Here is a 17949-nt window from a genome sequence, read left to right on the forward strand (position 1 = left end):
TTAAGTATGCCAAGATAAGAAAACTATTGCATAAATCAACAGAGCAAAGAAATGCCTAAAATCATATTTGAAGTCTCCATTCATCTAAGGACCAAACTAGATGTCAGTGACAGTTCTATGTGTTAAGCATAGAGTTGCCATAGTAACACAGGAAAAGGAAGGCGGGAACTGATTTCAACAGCAAAAGGAGTGTGCAGGTGAGTCTTTCCCAGGCCAACAACTTCTCTACCTCTGCTCCTGTAGCTCAAGGGGAAGCAGAGACAGGTAGGTGGGGGTGGGGGGAAGGGGGGTAGGGGATGCCCAAGGGCCCCGGCAAGCCTGGGGCCGGCCCTGAGTAGCCCTCACCCGTACGCTCATTTTACTTTTAAAATTGAGCACATCCACTCCACTTCCTACATGATTGGGACAGTTTTATATCTGAACACGTGAAACTATTAACATCACGTCTATTTTGGACCTTGTGCTTATGGTTAAGTGAGTTATTTGATAAAGGGACATTTTTACGTTAGTAAGAGTCCAAGCCATTCAGAGAACTATTGAACAAAAAAAAATATGTCTGTGAAAACAAAGGCTTATGCAGCCCAGCTCCCATGGTACCAAAAAGTAGCCTCCCATTTTTTAGAAATGGCCCTAGACGTAGGAGTGGAACCAGTGAAACACAGTGTCCCAACCCCTACCTCCAGAAGGATACTGTGGTCAAGAGTATCAAAAACTGTCCAGAGATCAAGGAGAAAGAGCAGGGTCACAATTCCCCCATTTCTCTCCCAGCAGATGTTATCTACCAAGGTGACCAAGACAGTTTCAGTGCCATGACCAGGCCTGAAGCCAGACTGAATTGAATCCAAGTAATCAGTTGTTTCCAAGCATGCTTGAAGCTGGACTGCCACCACCCTCTTAAGCACCTTCCTAAAAAGGGGATATTTGCCACCGGGCAATAATTGTTTTAACACTTCTGGGTCCATAGAGGTCTTCTTAAGGTGGGGATGCACCACCACCTCCTTTAAAGCAGATGGTATCTTCCTCTTCTCCTGTGAAGCATTGATTGCTCATTGTGAGGATAAAAGAGAGAGAGAGAACTATGTACATTGCTTTGAGCTCAGAGGAGGAAAGGAGAATATTTAAATTGAAATTAATAATTAACTAATAGGAATGATAACGCCTGAATTTTGATTGTCACAGTTTTTTAAAAATTTCTAGGAATAATTTGTGTTACCTGCCGCATTCCAGTAACAGATATATAAGAACAACAGAGAAACTACAATAACTGACCTGGTTGTAAAGTGCACAGATATGTAATGCTGTGTTTCCAGAAGCATTTTGTGCTCCCATATCTGCTCCATAAAACAGAACATGTTCTAAATGCTGGACATGCCCGTATCGACAAGCCTATGAAGACAAAAAGTTCATATTTTAATTACAAGATCTGCACTTTGTAACATAAATAATTAGAAATGTACTCCGAAGAGAACACGGTACTATGGACAAAAACCTCTTTGCAAATTGAGATGCATATTATTACCAAATGTGTAGTGAGTTGAGACTCCATGCTGAAGTGGTCATCTTAACAATTGCACATTTTTCAGAAGTTGTGCATGGCTTGGTGGTGCAACAACTATTTCAGTAGAAATTCAACTGCTACATCGTACTCAGTTTTTACTTACGCTTTCTAAAAAAACTAGAATAATGATCCTCTTATCAGAGAATCATGCTAGCAAGTAACAGGTTGTAATGAATAACTTGACTCTTTAGCTTTCAAAAAAATTAGAAGGAGGCAGAAAAAAGCATATATATTATCCTACATATTATTAGGTTACCTTGCAATAAAATGCTAGCTTGATCCTAAATAGAGCACTTTAAAATAATATTCAAATATGAAAGGCTCTAGATCTGTTCAGGCACTGAAAGAATTTATGAGGGCATAAAGTGTACAGGGGACATATGCACCATCCTCACCCCCATGCCAGATGCCCCCATCCCCACACATTCCCCCCGATTAAGTGGGAAGGTCAAAATGAAGCTTCTAGTATATTCAGGTCAATACACTTAGACACTTCTCTGTGATCTGGAACCCTGATAATGTAACCAAATACACTGAGAAGTCTCCATCAGATCTTCCTGGTCAATATGGGAAGATTGCGGGTGGCTGGCTTGCTGGTGGCAGGGCAGCAACAGAAGCGGAAGAGAGTGCAGCAAGAATGCGGCTTGTTCACATTAAGCCATTGTTTGTTTTGAACAGTGATTTAATGTGACATGCAAACTCAGCTATTGATGAGAGCCTCCTTAACAATAAAACATCCCTAAGAACTAAAGAAAAAGATAAAAAAAACCACACAGTACTATGCTCAGATGCCTCACTATCCAAGAGATATATTTGTGGATCTGAACTATTTCCAAAACTTTTGCTGCTGTTGTCTACCCACTACCAAATTATTTGGAACAGAGATTTGCCTCTTCATCTAAAATAAGTCCCGGGGAAGGGTGACTTAGCCTGTGCCTGCTTTTGAGACGGGCTCCTGCCTCAAAAGAAGCTTATTCAGATATATCAGTCAGATTTTTTCTTTTTTTGACTGATTAAACTTCTCCCGGGTAGGGAGAAACGAAGAGATTAACCTCAAAGCCTATTTTTGTTGGGACGACCAGATCTCATTAATTTATGGGACGAGGTCCAGCCGACGAAGGTGGGACGGATTTTTAACAACAAGCTCTATCTGGAAAAGCGAACGTTCATCTTATCTTCTAAGAGAGAACGCACTAACAGGCAAGCACCCTTCTTTCTATATTTTTCTTTTACTTGACTTAAATTGTTGCTGTTTAAAAGAGATTTGCCAGATTGATCGGTTTTTGACATCTCACTGGGGAGCCATAACTTCTCTCTGCTACTCACTAATTAATAGCTTATCTCTGTTTTTGTTGCAAAAAGCTGTCCTGGATTTGCATTCTAAAGATATACACAGAAGAGGGATTTCTATTCCAGATTTTTATTTTGAAGAATATTATATTGTCTGAGACTACTCTCTTTTTGGTCTATTTTATTTTGACGAATCTGTTTCCTGATGACCGCCATTAATTGTTTCGATCCTGGGAACTGCATTTTGTTTACTTAAGCATGGAGAGATAAAGCTGTCTGCTCTGTTTATACTGTGATGTCACCAAGTTTGGAGTATTAACCCAATTGTTGCTGAAATAAGAAGTGGTTTTCCTATATTTTTCTTTTAAAATGGCAATTAAGAAAGTGGCTGAGAAGCTGGAAATAACTATGTTTCAGAAAATAATGGATGAGATTGAGATAACGAAACAAAACCTGCGACAGGGTTGTAAGGAGCTGAAAATTGAATTGAGTAAAATGAAGCAGGAGATTAAAGATATAGGGGTCCCTGTGAGAGAGGTGACCCTGGAAGGGGTCCCTGTGAGAGAGGAGACCCCGGAGATTGGAACAAACGTGGAACAGGAAAAAGATTTGGAGTCTATGGACTTTAGAAACAAAATTTATTGTTTGGAGACACAGGAGATTAAAGACATAGGGGTCCTTGTGAGAGAGGAGACCCTGGAGACTGGAACAGGGGTCCCTGTGAGAGAGGAGACCCTGGAGACTGGAACAGGGGTCCCTGTGAGAGAGGAGATCCCGGAGATTGGAACAAACGTGGAACAGGAACAAGATTTGGAGTCTATGGACTTTAGAAATAAAATCTATTGTTTGGAACTCAATGTTATCTCTGAAGAAATTAATGAAGATTCTAGAGATAAAGTTATCAATGGCATGGATAATCTTCTGGACTGGAATGATGTGATGGAGCCCAATATAGAGAAAATCTATGGAATTAACTGCAGCCATGTGACAATGGAAAAACTTTCAAGAGATGACCCAGTGTATTTTGAAAAAAAGAACAGAGATATGATTTTACAGCAGTATTTCAGCAACCTATTCAGAATGGATGGCAAGAAAATATTTGGGATAGAGGTAATTCCCATCAGACTCTTACTATATGACTATGGCTTTGACAGCAAGATTATTATGGAATACTGATAATGGAAGATTGGATACTGAAATTACTGGACTTAACAAGACTACTGAAGATGGAAAATGGAAAATGGAACTAATAGGGATAATAGAACAATGGCTACTGAAATTACTGAACCTAACAGATTCTGATGTGATGGATTAATTGAAATGTTTATTTTGACTATGGTTATGACAATAAGATTATCATAATTAGTAATGAGATGGATTAATCGATATGCTTATCTGGAAAAAAAAATTGATAGATATATTTCTTAAAGAATTGAAACCTCTCTTTGACTTTTTGTGGAAAGAATAAAGTAATGTTTATGAGATTTGATGATTAAGTAAGATAACTACTGGAGGAAAGTGATTTTATAATATGACTTAAGAGACAGGATTGTTATATATTATAGACTTATAACTGATTTGATCTTTGACAAATGGGAAGTCAATATTTTACTCTTTATTTTTTATTTTTGTTTTTTTTTTTTTCTTTTTTTTCTTTTTGTTTAACTATTTTTGATTTTGTTTTTTGTCTTTGAATGTTTTATGATTTTGTCTTGTATGTTTTATGAAAATCTGAATAAAAATTATTGAAAAAAAAAAATAAAATAAGTCCCGAATTTGTTTTGTGCCTATATGCCTTTGGGAAACTCCTTCCTACACTATCATTTTTAAAGTGTGTTCTATTTTCTTCCAAGAACTTGTAAATGATTGGGTATCTTTGGGAATTTCAGCATAGTGAAGTTTAGACTTATGGCTCCAATTCTTCCCTGCAGGGGTGGTGGACAGATTAAGATGGTCCACCTCCGAAGACTAATGGAATCCATTGGATTCCTGAATGCCCCTGAGGAGTTCCCAGTAGATAGAGCAGGTGAACCTGCTGAAGCCCTCGTCACACTGTGGAACAGCGAGGTGCGTCGGGCTGTTGACATGGTTGCCCCCGAGCACCCTCTCCGGCATTGTGGAGCCCGGTTTGCACCTTGGTACACCAGTAAGTTAAGGGCAGTGAAACAGGCTGGATGATGGCTAGAGCACAAGTGGTGAAAGAAATGCTGTGAGGCTGATCGGGCATGAATAAAATATTATAACCATGCCTACTGTGTGGCAGTGAGGGAGGTGAAAAAGGCCCACTTCTCTGCCTCCATCGCATCCTCAAGGAGCCATCCAGTAGAGCTTTTCCATATTGTCAGGGGTCTGTTGACATCAACTCCAGGAAATGGAGTTTTAGACCCTTAGGAGGCCCACTGTGAATTGTCTGCAAGGCACTTTGAGGGTAAAGTTGCTCGCCTCCGTCTTAATGTCCCATCCACATCTACTGTAGTCCCCAATGAGGTGTCTAGTGCAACTTCTGCTGCAACTTTTTGGGAACGTTTTCAGTTGATGAGGCCGGATGATGTAGACAAGGTACTTGCGATGATGCGGCCAGCAACGTGTCCTCTCGACCCTTGACCTTCTTGACTTATTAAAGCTTGCTGAAGGGGGTTGACTGAGTGGATCCAGGGTGTGGTCAACGCATCATTGCGGGAGGGAGTGGTTCCAGCCACCCTGAAAGAGTCGGTGATCTGACCATTCCTGAAAAAACCCACCCGGGACCCATTGGTCTGCAACAATTATCGACCAGTCGCAAATACCCCCTTCTTAGGGAAGGTGATTGAGAGGGTTATGGCGCAGTAATTGCAAGTACTCTTGGAAGAAACAGATTATCTTGACCCATTCCAGTCTGGGTTCAGGCCTGCTTATGGGACTGAATTGGCCTTGGTTGCCCTGATGGATGACCTTTATCGGGAGAAGACCAGGGGAGTGCAACCCTGTTATTCTTACTTATCTCTCAGCGGCTTTTGATACCATTAACCATGGTATCCTTCTGGGCCAACTTGGTAAGATGAGTATTGGAGGCACTGTTTTACAGTGGTCCCAATCCTATCTCCAGGGTTGTTTTCAGAGAATAGCATTGAGTGATTGTCTTTCAGCCCTCTGGCAGTTGTTCTGTGGGGTGCCCCAGGGTACCATCTTGTCCCCCATGCTGTTTAACATCTATACAAAGCCTTTGGGAGTGGTCATCAGGAGATTTGGGGCAAGGTGTCAGCAGTACACTGATACCCACCTCTATTTCTCTGTAACATCAGAATGGAAAGAGGCCATGCAAGCCCTGGACTGCTGCCTGGACTCGGTGGTGGGCTGGGTGAGGGTCAATAAACTGAGTCTGAATCCTAGCAAGATGGAGGCGCTGTGGGTTGGTGGTTCCCAAGTTCAGATAATTGGTCAGTTGCCTGCTGTGGATGGGGTCGTACTCCCTCTGAAAGAGCAGGTCCGTAGTCTGGGGGGTGCTTCTGGATCCATCTTTGTTGCTAGAGGCCCAGGTGACCTCAGTGACTAGGAGTGCCTTTTACCAGCTTCAGCTGGTAAGACAGCTTTGGCCATTTCTGGATGGGGATAGCCTGACCGCTGTTGTCCACGCACTGGGAACCTCTAGGCTCGATTACTGTAATGTTCTCTATGTGGGGCTGCCCTTGAGGTTGGTCTGGAAGCTACAGCTGGTGCAAACTGCGGCGGTGAGACTGCTCACTGGGGCAGGGTATCACAAACATGTCACCCCACTGCTGAAAGAATTGCACTGGCTGCCCATTTGCTACCAGGCTAAGTTCTTGGTGTACAAAGCCTTATACATCTTGGGACCAGGATACCTGAAAGATCTTCTTATCCTATATATATACCAAGTCGATCACTGAGCTCTGCAGGTGAGGGCCTCCTGCAGATACCATCTTATCAGGAGGTCTGTTCCGGACAACACAGGAAATGGACTTTTAGTGTGGCAGCACCTACCCTGTGAAATTCCCTCCCCTTAAATATTAGACAGGCAACATCTCTTATCTTTTCGGTGCCTACTGATAACCTTCCTCTTTCAACAAACCTTTTAAGTTGAGACCTTATCCCAGTCTGCATCTGTGATGGAATTGCTTTTTAATATATATTTTAAACCTTTTTAAAGCTTTTTTCAACAATGTTTTTAAAGATGTTTTGTTTTAATATGTTTTTAATGGTTGTTGTGTTTTAATATATTTTAAAGTCTGTTTTTATGATGTTTTAAAGTTTTTTTGTGCTTTTGTTTGCCACCTTGGGCTCCTACTGGGAGAAAGGGCAGGATACAAATTAAATAAATAAATAATAAATAAAATAAATAAGGGTAAACATGCCCAGTTCTTTCAGTCTCTCCTCATAGGGCTTTGTTTCCAGTTCTCTGATCATACTTGTTGCCCTCCTCTTAACCTGTTCCAGTTTGTCTGCATCCTTCTTAACGTGCAGTGTCCAAAACTGAATGCAGTAGTCAACATGAGGCCTAACCAGTACCAGGGTCAGCACCAGAGGGCCCCTGAAGGGCCCTCCCTAGGGTGGGAGGATAGCGCTCCCATTCAGCAATCCACAGCAGCATCGACTCCCAAACCTGCCACTGATCACAGAGAGGGAGCTCCCAGCCCCTCCCATACAGACTGCATGGGCCCACAATGCCTATCTACACACCCCACTTACCTCTCCCATTGCCGTGAATGCTGTTCGCACTGCTTGTGCCTACCTGCCATCCACCAAGATGGCGCCAGAAACGTCTCTAAGGGGGTCATACCCCTACAGCCATCTTGTTTGATGGGAGGCATGTGCACATGCGTAGCATAGCACTATCAACCAAGATGGCAACAGGAGCATCAGCCCCTTAGGGAAGCCTACACTGCCATCTTGGTTGATGGCAGCCATGCCCGCACAATGCCCAGTGCATCCTTCCTAAGGAACAATGGAGAGGAAGGTGGAGTGTGAGTGTGGGTAGGCGCAGTGGGCTCGGGGAATGGTGGTGCCCAAGGGCCCAGGCATGCCTGGCACCAGCCCTGCTTCACACAATTTGGAAACTATACTTCTGTTAATGCACCCTAAAATAGCATTTGCCTTTTTTGCAGTCACATCACACTGTTGGCTCATATTCAGCTTGTGATCAACAACAATCCCGAGATCCTTCTTCCATGTAGTATTGCTGAGCCAAGTTTCTCCCATCTTATAACTGTGCATTTGGTTTCTTTGTCCAGTCCATCACTGCACTCTGCAGGCGAGGGCTTCCTGCAGATACCATCTTATCAGGAGGTCTGTTCTGCACAACATAGGAAATGGACCTTTAGTGTGGCAGGACCTACCCTGCGGAATTGCCTACCCTTAAATATTCGACAGGCATCATCTCTGTTATCTTTTCAGCACCTATTGAAGACCTTCCTCTTTCAACAAGCCTTTTGAGACCTTATTCCAGTCTACATCTGTGTTGGAATTGCTTTTTAATGTTTTTAAACCTTTTTTTCCCTTCACAATATGTTTTTAACCTTTTTTTAAAGATGTCTTGAAAGCTTTTTAAAATGTTTTTAAAGATGTTTTATTTTAATGTATTTTAAAGTTTGTTTTTATGATGTTTTGGAGATTTTTAGTGCTTTTGTTTGCCACCCTGGGCTCCTGCTGGGAGGAAGGGTGGGATATAAATGAAATATTAAATAAATAGTGGGCTATATTGGTTTTTCAAGATATAATTAATACAATTCTTTTTTCCCCTCTACTCAAAGTTTGTGTTTTTACTGAGAGGATATTCTGTATGTTATCTCATAAAACAATGCTACAGGATTGTGTAGAAGCTCAAGAGGTTCAACAGGCCACCGTGACCATTTTTGGAAAATCTAGATGATAATTTTTGTATTACTGCTTGCCTTTCCAAGTGGTACTTCTTTTCTTCCAATGCTTCAAAGCCTTCTTTTTTGCTTTTGGAAGCATAAAGGGTATTTGAAGATGAGTGAGAGTTTGTTATCACAATTGCTGGCCTGAAATGGCAACAACACTAAATACAAACTCTAATAGCAACAATTAAGTGGGATCCATGCAGCTTTTTGACTTTGGGACTTTACGTATACATTAATCAGTTGTTCCTAGTCTTCTCCACAGCCAGAGAAGCCGTAAGATTTTATCTTTTCCCCAAACTGAATATACAATTCTTCAAGTTTTAGCAAATTTTATTCCCATCATTATAATAAAATAAAATTAAGCTCTTAATATAAAAAGTAGCAATATATCTACAAAATTCTGATTACAGCTGGCATTATAGTAAGCAAATTGAAAACCATTTTTCCACTGTGAGCATGCAGAGTAAGACACTGAGGCCACTAGATGGCACTAATGATCATATTTCCGAATCTAATTTTAAGGGGGTTGTTGAGAAATAGCTAAAATTACAATAAAATGTTTATCATTATGACTTGCCTTACAAATACCACAACTAAAATACAAACTACAAAGATGTATATGACAGCATATTTTACTAATATTCAGAAAAAGCATATTTTACTAATATTCAGAAAAATATTCAGAAAAAGTCATGAATGTAATAAATTCACAATAATTATTGCAAGTAAAATGTATTTTCATATACTGGATATGCTACATAGTATGGATAGCTATATATAGTATGGATAGGTATGGATAGGCAAGTATTCTTTTGGGCTAGCTAAACAAAACAAACCAACAAACAAAAAGTCCAGACAATCTCTAGGAAACACTTTTTCAGAGTAAAGCCTTCAATAAGGGTGAAATAAGAAAACTCATATAGACTACTCCATATAATCTGGACAATTGTAAAGTCAAGTCTTCCTTCCTGACCACAATCCCCAGCTTCCTGTGAGTTCATGACATGCTTCCTATGAGCTCATGTTTGTAGATGGATAATATTTCTCAGGCGGTCTGCATACAACTGCTGCTGGTTGTGCTGCTATTCTGTTATGGGAGCAGCAATCACATCACAGGATGGAATCACAAAGTATTTTGTATTATATCAAAAAAGATCAATATGATACAGAAATGTTCCATTCCACTTCCTAGCCAATACAGACTGGAGCCACACATTTAATCTGACTGTGGACTCAAAACTGAACACATCAAAAAGGATAAATATACCCTAATACAATATAAAAAGGGGAACCAAGGGTGCCCAAATGTATCAAAGCTGTTGTATAAAATAACACCAAAAGTGGTTAAAATGCTAATAATTTCTATAAACAAAATTTATTATGAAGAAATAAATAAAATCTATAGTTGAAAGATGACACAAAAATACACAAACTACACAACATGATCTAAAATATACAATATGTAATACAAAACCTGAACAGAAAAAAGGTAAACATGTGACAAGCTGAATACTAGACAAGACCCACACATAGATCAAATGTGAATGAGGCCTACATGTGGCACATAAAAATAGTTGTGCATATAGCCCAATCAATAGTTAATATTGTGTGCACATGTGATGTGACCACATAGATTATTTCTTAGCAGATTTTCCGTATAGATACATGCCAAACACATTTTGACTTCTTAGCCTTCATCCTTATTACAGTATCCTTTCAGTATGAGGTCTCCTGACACAATTAAAATTAATTTTATAAAAATATATTGTTGTTATATGCCTTCCAGTCGATTACGACTTATGGCGACCCTATGAATCAGTGACCTCTAATAGCATCTCTCATGAACCACCCTGTTCAGATCTTGTAAGTTCAGGTCTGTGGCTTCCTTTATGGAATCAATCCATCTCTTGTTTGGCCTTCCTCTTTTTCTACTCCCTTCTGTTTTTCCCAGCATTATTGTCTTTTCTAGTGAATCATGTCTTCTCATTATATGTCCAAAGTATGATAACCTGAGTTTCATCATTTTAGCTTCTAATGATAGTTCTGGTTTAATTTGTTCTAACACCCAATTATTTTTTTGCAGTCCATGGTATGCACAAAACTCTCCTCCAACACTGCATTTCAAATGAGTTGATTTTTCTCTTATCAGCTTTTTTCACTGTCCAACTTTCACATCCGTACATAGAGATTGGGAATACCATAGTCTGAATGATCCTAACTTTAATGTTCAGTGATACATCTTTGCATTTCTTGACTATTGTCCCCATTTTGGTTAAGGACTGTGCCAAGGTATTAATAATCCTTGACAAGTTCAATGTCCTCGTTGTCAACTTTAAAGTTACATAAATTTCTGTTGTCATTACTTTAGTCTTCTTGGTGTTCACCTGTAGTCCTGCATTTGTGCTTTCCTCTTTAACTTTCACAGGATTCGTTTCAGATAATTACTGGTTTCTTCTAGTACTATGGTATCATCTGCATATCTTAAATTATTGATATTTCTCCCTCCAATTTTCACACATCCTTCAACTTGGTCCAATTTCACTTTCCACATGATATGTTCTGCATATACATTAAACAAACAGGGTGATAAAATACACCCCATCTCACACCCTTTCCGATGGGGAACCAATCAGTTTCTCCATATTCTGTCCTTACAGTATGTCCAGAGTATAGGTTGCACATCAGGATAATCAGATGCTGTGGTACCCCCATTTCTTTTAATGCATTCCATAGTTTTTCATGATCTACACAGTCAAAGGCTTTGCTGTAATCTATAAAGCACAGGGTGATTTCCTTCTGAAATTCCTTGCTCCGTTCCATTATCCCATGTATGTTTGCGATATGATCTCTGGTACATCTTCCCTTTCTAAATCCAGCTTGGACGTCTGGCATTTCTCGCTCCATATATGGTAAGAGCCTTTGTTGTAGTCTCTTGAGCATTACTTGCATGTGATATTAAGGCAATAGTTTGATAATTACTGCATTCCCTGGGATCCCCTTTCTTTGGAATTGGGATGTATATTGAACGCTTCTAGTCTGTGGGCCATTGTTTTCTTTTCCATATTTGTTGACAGTTTTTTGTCAAAATTTGGACAGATTCAGTCTCAGTAGCTTGTAGCAACTCTGTTGGTATGTCATCTGTTCCCAGTAATTTGTTTCTTCCAAGTATTTAAAGAGCAGCTTTCACCTCACATTCTAAAATTTCTGGTTCTTCATCATATGGTTCCTCCATGATTGAATCTATCATCCTTGCATCTCTTTTCTAGAGTTCTTCATGTATTGCTTCCATCTTCCTTTTATTTTATCTCTGTCAGTCAGTGTGCTCCCCTGTTGATTATTCAACATATATATATACAGTAGGGCCCCGTTTTACAGCACTTCGCCTTACAGTGTTCTGCTAATGCAGTGGTTGTAAATTGCAGAAAGGCGCCGCTCTTACAGCACTTGTTCCGCTTTTACGGCTTTTTTTGCCGTCGGGCACCTTTTTAGTCAATGTTAGTCAATGGGTTCCGCTTTACAGCGGTTTTCGCTTTACAGCGGGGGTCTGGAACATAATCCACTGTATGAGTGGGGCCCTACTGTATGTTCAAATATATTAACACTAAAAAAAACCAAAGTACTCCAATAGCTTAGAAGCATCTTTTGCTCACCAATTTGGTCTAGGAACGTCCTTGTGAACATAAAGCAGTCCAACTATCCAGTGGATACTGGTGTGTAATTCCCCCCCAACAAAAAAATGTAAAAGGCAATATACAGAAAACAAGTAGCTATATATTCTTACATATTTTAATATTTCACATATAAATTCAAAAAGCTTACCAATATAGAATTTTAAGACCTGTTGGTCAAAATTTGTTCCTATGAACTCATGTGAAAATGATCCGTTGATGTATACCCAAACCATGTTTGCATGCACTAGAATAAGTTCCCTATTCTAAATATTCCCATTACATAGGTTATCTGGCATGGTTGTCTTTTGGGTCTTGGGGACATATTCTAGAGCAAGAGTAGGGAACCTCTGGCCCATAGCTCTAATTAGACCTGCCATGTCTCCACATTTGGCCCACAAGGCCATTTTGGCCAAGTCTTGTCCACCTGCCTAACATCATACATGACATTAGGTAAGAGAGGTAAAGACCTAGCTCAGCTGAAATAGTTTTGCAGGCACCTTGCACAAAGGGCTTCACAAGACCTGATGATCAGCTGATTGTTGGGTCCTGCAAAGCCTCTTGCAAAGCTCTCTATAAGACCTGACAATCAGCTGTTGGTGGTTTTGTGGAACACTTTGAAAGATTGTTTTGCGGGCTGTGCATCTGCCTGCATAGTTTGAAAGGGTCACCTGATTGACAGGTGGGTGGCTTCACCTACCTGTTACACTTGGCCTACAGGGCTGGAAGGGATAAAAGATCTAGCCCCTCAGTCAGATCCACTTTTCAACCTCTGTTCTAGAGTGTTTCTTTTAACATACTTTTTAGGATACCGTGTCTTCTAATTAGCATGTGGTAGACTGCTAACAAATTGTTTTGCTGGACGTTTGAAGCCATGCCATCCACTTAAAAATTGCATTTGTGGAAAAGTCAAAGTATTATTTTGTTGTTCACCACCCAGAGAGCTATGGCTAGTCGGGCGGTATATAAGTTTAATAAATAAATAAATAATAATAATAATAATAATAATATTTGCATCACTTTCATTTTTTTTTTTTAAGATCTACTGCAACTCAGAAAAATACCATGGTACCCTCAATCCTGAGTTTAAAATGTCACTTCTAATTAAATAAGCAGAAATTAAGATTATCTGCAAACACCCATTGTGTCCTTTTCATCTTTATATAAAATTAAGATAGGAAAGCTTCCTGTCTCTATGAAGAACTGTGAATGCAGATATTAATATACAATGCTTTTAGTAAAATGTCTAGAAAGCAAGTGGTGACGGATGGCTTATTCACTGTGCCAAGATATTTCACACCTTCCAAACTGATAAGAGCAAGTGGGATTACTTTACAGGTTCTGAATGATGACTTTGTTCTTATTGAGCCTGTACTCTTCAGTTAGCCTACATTCTTGATGTAAACCAACCTGATTTGTCTCAGATTCCAACTACAAAAGACTGTGTTTGGTTTCTTGTGATGAGGTGCACACAGGGCCTTTTGAAAAGGAAATTATGAATAAATGTATCAAATACAACAAGTATAAGATTCACAATGAAGCTATACACACACACATACGCATACACACACACACACACACACACACACACACACTGAACTAAACTAAGGCTTGACATTCCTCTAAGCAAAATTAAGGACTTTATTATAGTTATAGATCCACATTGCATCAGAAAGATGGCTGCTGTGTCCCAATGAAGTCTGCGTCCTCCACTATAGAAAGCTGCCACTTCAATTATCTGAGTTTGACAGGAATGGTGCAATATAATCAGATAGAACATTGGCAGCAGTGATTTGCAGTGAGTGAAAACATGTGATGCTGTAGTCTATAAGTACAGAGATTTCACAGTGTTTTAAAAAAGTATTTAAGCAGACTGAGGTAATATGCTGAATGGTTCTAAAACTGACGCCTTTCTACAAGAAGTAAAGGGTGTCATACTGATGTTCCATTATGAGCTCCTGAATGAAAGGCATGATGAGCAGGCTCAGTAAACCCCTCCATGTTATGTCTTTTTCCAGGATAGAATGAACTAGTCCAGTAGTTTTATCCATTCCATCACAACATAGAAGAGAAACGAGTGAGGCATACAACCTGTTTTGGTGCCAGTATGCCACATCTCTGCCACACAAAGCCTAAGGGCCAAACTTCATGTTACCTTAAACATGTGACCTCCATAATTAAAATATAGCTACCCAAGGGACCACTTGGACTCCCATAAACATGCCCAATCATTAAAATTTGCCTAAGAGGCCATCTGGAGTAAAACAGGTGGTGATTGGAGGTAGGGCCCTTTCTCTTCTGGCATCCCATCGTTGGGACTTCTTTCACATACGTTTGCCTGGCACTATCCTTATCAACTGTTCAGCATTAGGTGAAAACCATTATTCTTTACGCAGTACATTTAGTTGGAGAGGGGGAACTGTTACTTTTATGCTGGATTTTTTTTAATTGCTTACTATAGTTTCTGAAGAGTGGCTAGAAAATTATTTAAACAATTAAACAATTTGGTCCTAAGATGGTGAATACATTCCTAATTCAACAAACAAAATTATCCACATCCCCCCACCCAACAGCACTATAAATTAATATAAATCTGCTGCTCTAGCTGACTCCTAGTGCAGGACTAGCTGCATTTACTTTCTAGAGCTATAACAGGGAGAAGGAAATGTGAAACTCTTATGATTCCCCTCTCTGGAGTTTGGTAACACTAGTTAGTACATGTTTGTCACTTATTCGGACTTATAAACTTCCCAGAATAGTAGCATTCTCAGCACTAACAGCAGTGAAGACACACAAAGAATTATAAATATGAGCAAACTTTAGCATTCCCTAATTAATATTGAATTATTTATTCCACTGGGTAGCTCAAGAGGGCACTAGAAGCACTACTATGAAGTAAAGCCCAGAATGTTTTACCATTCTAATGATAACGTAGATGTTAAATATTGCTAAATATTGAGCCTGTTAAATATTGAACCCTGTACTATTGTAACAATGACAGAGCCTCATTTACAATGAAAGGGAGGCCATGACCCTTATAGGTTCACTTACCAACTGACAGCACATAAAGGCTCAAATTTAGGGACTGGTTAAAAAAGGATCCAAAGGGTCATAATTCCACTGCAGCACAGAAAATGAATGCAGCATCTGATATGTCAGCAAGTGTGTATCCTATTATTTTAGCACGTTATTCCTTATAACGTATCTGCATCATTTTACCCACATAAATAAGGTCCAGATAACTTTTTGCATTCTAGTGACAGAATTAATTATCAAGATCCATTATCAAAAAAGTAGATCAACAATTTGGAAAAAGAAAAAGCATTTTAAAGTACATTTTAATATTTGATTCGAAAGAATCACAACTGTCGAAGCTGAAGAAGCTACTAAACAAGTTTCACTTCACCAAACATGTGTGTTGCTTCAATATTGTTGGGAACTCTTTTGTACCCCCGGCTGGTATTGCTTCTTCTTGGCACCATCTCTCGTCATCTTCTTTACCATAACTGTCCTGATTTATGAGCATCCATGACATCATTACCTGAACAAAATGACATGGCTTACCACAGACAAGAAGATTAAATGATGGTGTAGTGAAATGAGTCTGAAGATAGCAAGAAAGGAAAATACCACACCAAAGAGCAACAATGAAAGAACATAAATGTATCCACAAGTGCCCAAAATCACCAAAAACAGGTTTTTTCTCAATAGTAATGAAAATAACCACAAAACAAAGTAAGTAGTTTCAGCTCTGCCTTCATTGAAATAGCTTTCTGCTATACGGTAATGCCAGTACAAACCTAAAGGAATGAGCATGTGCTAAGAATATGCTGTTACCAAATCAATGAAGATTTGGATCCAACTCATAGATTGTAAGATTACAGAAAAATAAATTTCACTGTACATGTATACTTATTTTAAGGCATCATAAATAATCTTTCCTACCTGGTGAATCTCTTGCCATCCATTTTCATCTTTGCAACCCACAGCAGCATGTTCATGAAGTAATAGCTCACAGCAATATGGATCCCCTCCAACTACAGCAGTGTGATACAATGGTGTCAGTCCACAGCTATCTTTATTGTTGGGAGATGCTCCAAGCTCTAAGAGGATCTATAAGTAATGATAGGATTTGAAGAAGTGCATGTAGGCAATAAATAAAGATAATCTAAAAATTTAATAAATTTTTGATACACAATCTTAAAATGCATACTATGGCTGCAGTCCTATTTACATTTATTTAAGAGTAAATGTCTTTGAACCCTGTGGACAACTTTCTCACTCAGGAGACATGCAAAGGACCAAGCACTAAGACAGCTTACTTAGAAGCATGTTGCACTTAAATCAACAGGACTTCACTTCCAGTAAATATATTTAGGATTAGAGCGCTAGTACATTTACTTGGAAGTAAAGTCCAACAAAATCCGAACTTATTTCCAAACAAACATATTTAGATGAAGGGGGGAAAGAAAAGGGAGAAGTCATACATCTGTTCTTTCGTTACACTTTTTGTCTTCTGTTCACTCAGTATTGAAATAGGGTGCTGTGAAGGGACTGACCAGCGTTCAGTGACAGTGTAGAACCAAAAATTAATATAATGAATTACAATAATTTAGATATTCAAGAGAACACCATCTCATGTCTATTCAATAGTCTGTGACTGTCTTACAACATGTCTTTGTGCAACATGGCAAATTTCAAACCCTGACTAATTAAGAAACAAAAATTAATAAACACCAACTCTGAAGGGCATACAATAAAACAAAAATGGTAACCGTTGCTCTATTCCCATTTCCACACACCAATATTACATTGTCTATCAGACAACAAGGTAAAGTATTCACCACCCTTTTTATTTCCACTAAAATGAATTCTTTATTGAAAGCAAGTCTTGGACGTCAAAAACCAATGACAGAAACCTTTGAGCAAAATGTAGATTAAAAGGTCCATTAAAGATGCTGATAATTAACTCAAAGCATTTACCTTTATACACTCTTCTGTATAAAACAACATTAAGTAGAAACAAGAAAGAATTACCTTCAGGGCAACTTGGTTCTTGGCTCTAGCAGCTTTGTGTAATGCAGTCATACCATCTTTGGCTCTGAAATCTAAATGAGCTCCTCCATTTTTCAGAGCTTTGATAACTTCCACACTATTGCTAAGTTGAGCTGCCAAAGTCAGTGGGGTTTCTAAAGAAGACAAGAATGGAAAGAAATAATTATGCAACTCCTGCTTAGTTATATAGGAGAATATTACCTCCTCTCTTCATGTACACTAGGCAATTCTTTTTATAATTTACTAAACATGTGTGTATTTTCTGCTAACACATGAGAATTGTTTATTTCATACCTCCACTTTCTAAGTCATGATAGTTAGGATCAAGGCCCCGATCCAGCATCTTTGTTATTTTTTCAACTGATAGGTGATGAACATTGTCCATACATTTTCGAAAATTAGCCTGAAAGATATTGTGCAAAACATTTTACTACTGTAAAAGTATACATTTTAGTTACAGGCAAAAGCATGCATAAACATTCATAGAAGTATGCATATGAAACATATAGTGGGGCAGGGAGCA

The 17949-nt window shown here is 39.1% G+C and overlaps 1 protein-coding gene and 1 long non-coding RNA gene across 8 annotated transcripts in view; one reads left to right on the forward strand and one right to left on the reverse strand.

Annotated features, from left to right (window-relative positions):
- The window catches only part of SHANK2 (SH3 and multiple ankyrin repeat domains 2), a 655745-nt gene that overhangs the window by 541519 nt on the left and 96277 nt on the right, over positions 1-17949 (reverse strand). For all 7 annotated transcript variants that reach the window (XM_061610714.1, XM_061610713.1, XM_061610715.1 and 4 more), the window contains exons 5-8: positions 17721-17829; positions 17409-17560; positions 16317-16484; positions 1270-1386 (exon numbers count right to left, since the gene is read on the reverse strand). In XM_061610714.1, coding sequence (XP_061466698.1) covers positions 1270-1386; positions 16317-16484; positions 17409-17560; positions 17721-17829 — 546 coding nt within the window. The remainder of the gene's footprint in view (positions 1-1269; positions 1387-16316; positions 16485-17408; positions 17561-17720; positions 17830-17949) is intronic.
- LOC133377192 (uncharacterized) overlaps positions 1-17949 on the forward strand; it is a 45032-nt gene that overhangs the window by 23584 nt on the left and 3499 nt on the right. The gene's annotated exons all lie outside the window — the stretch shown is intronic.

Source organism: Rhineura floridana, chromosome 2 (genome assembly GCF_030035675.1).
Source record: "Rhineura floridana isolate rRhiFlo1 chromosome 2, rRhiFlo1.hap2, whole genome shotgun sequence".
Taxonomy (NCBI): domain Eukaryota; kingdom Metazoa; phylum Chordata; class Lepidosauria; order Squamata; family Rhineuridae; genus Rhineura; species Rhineura floridana.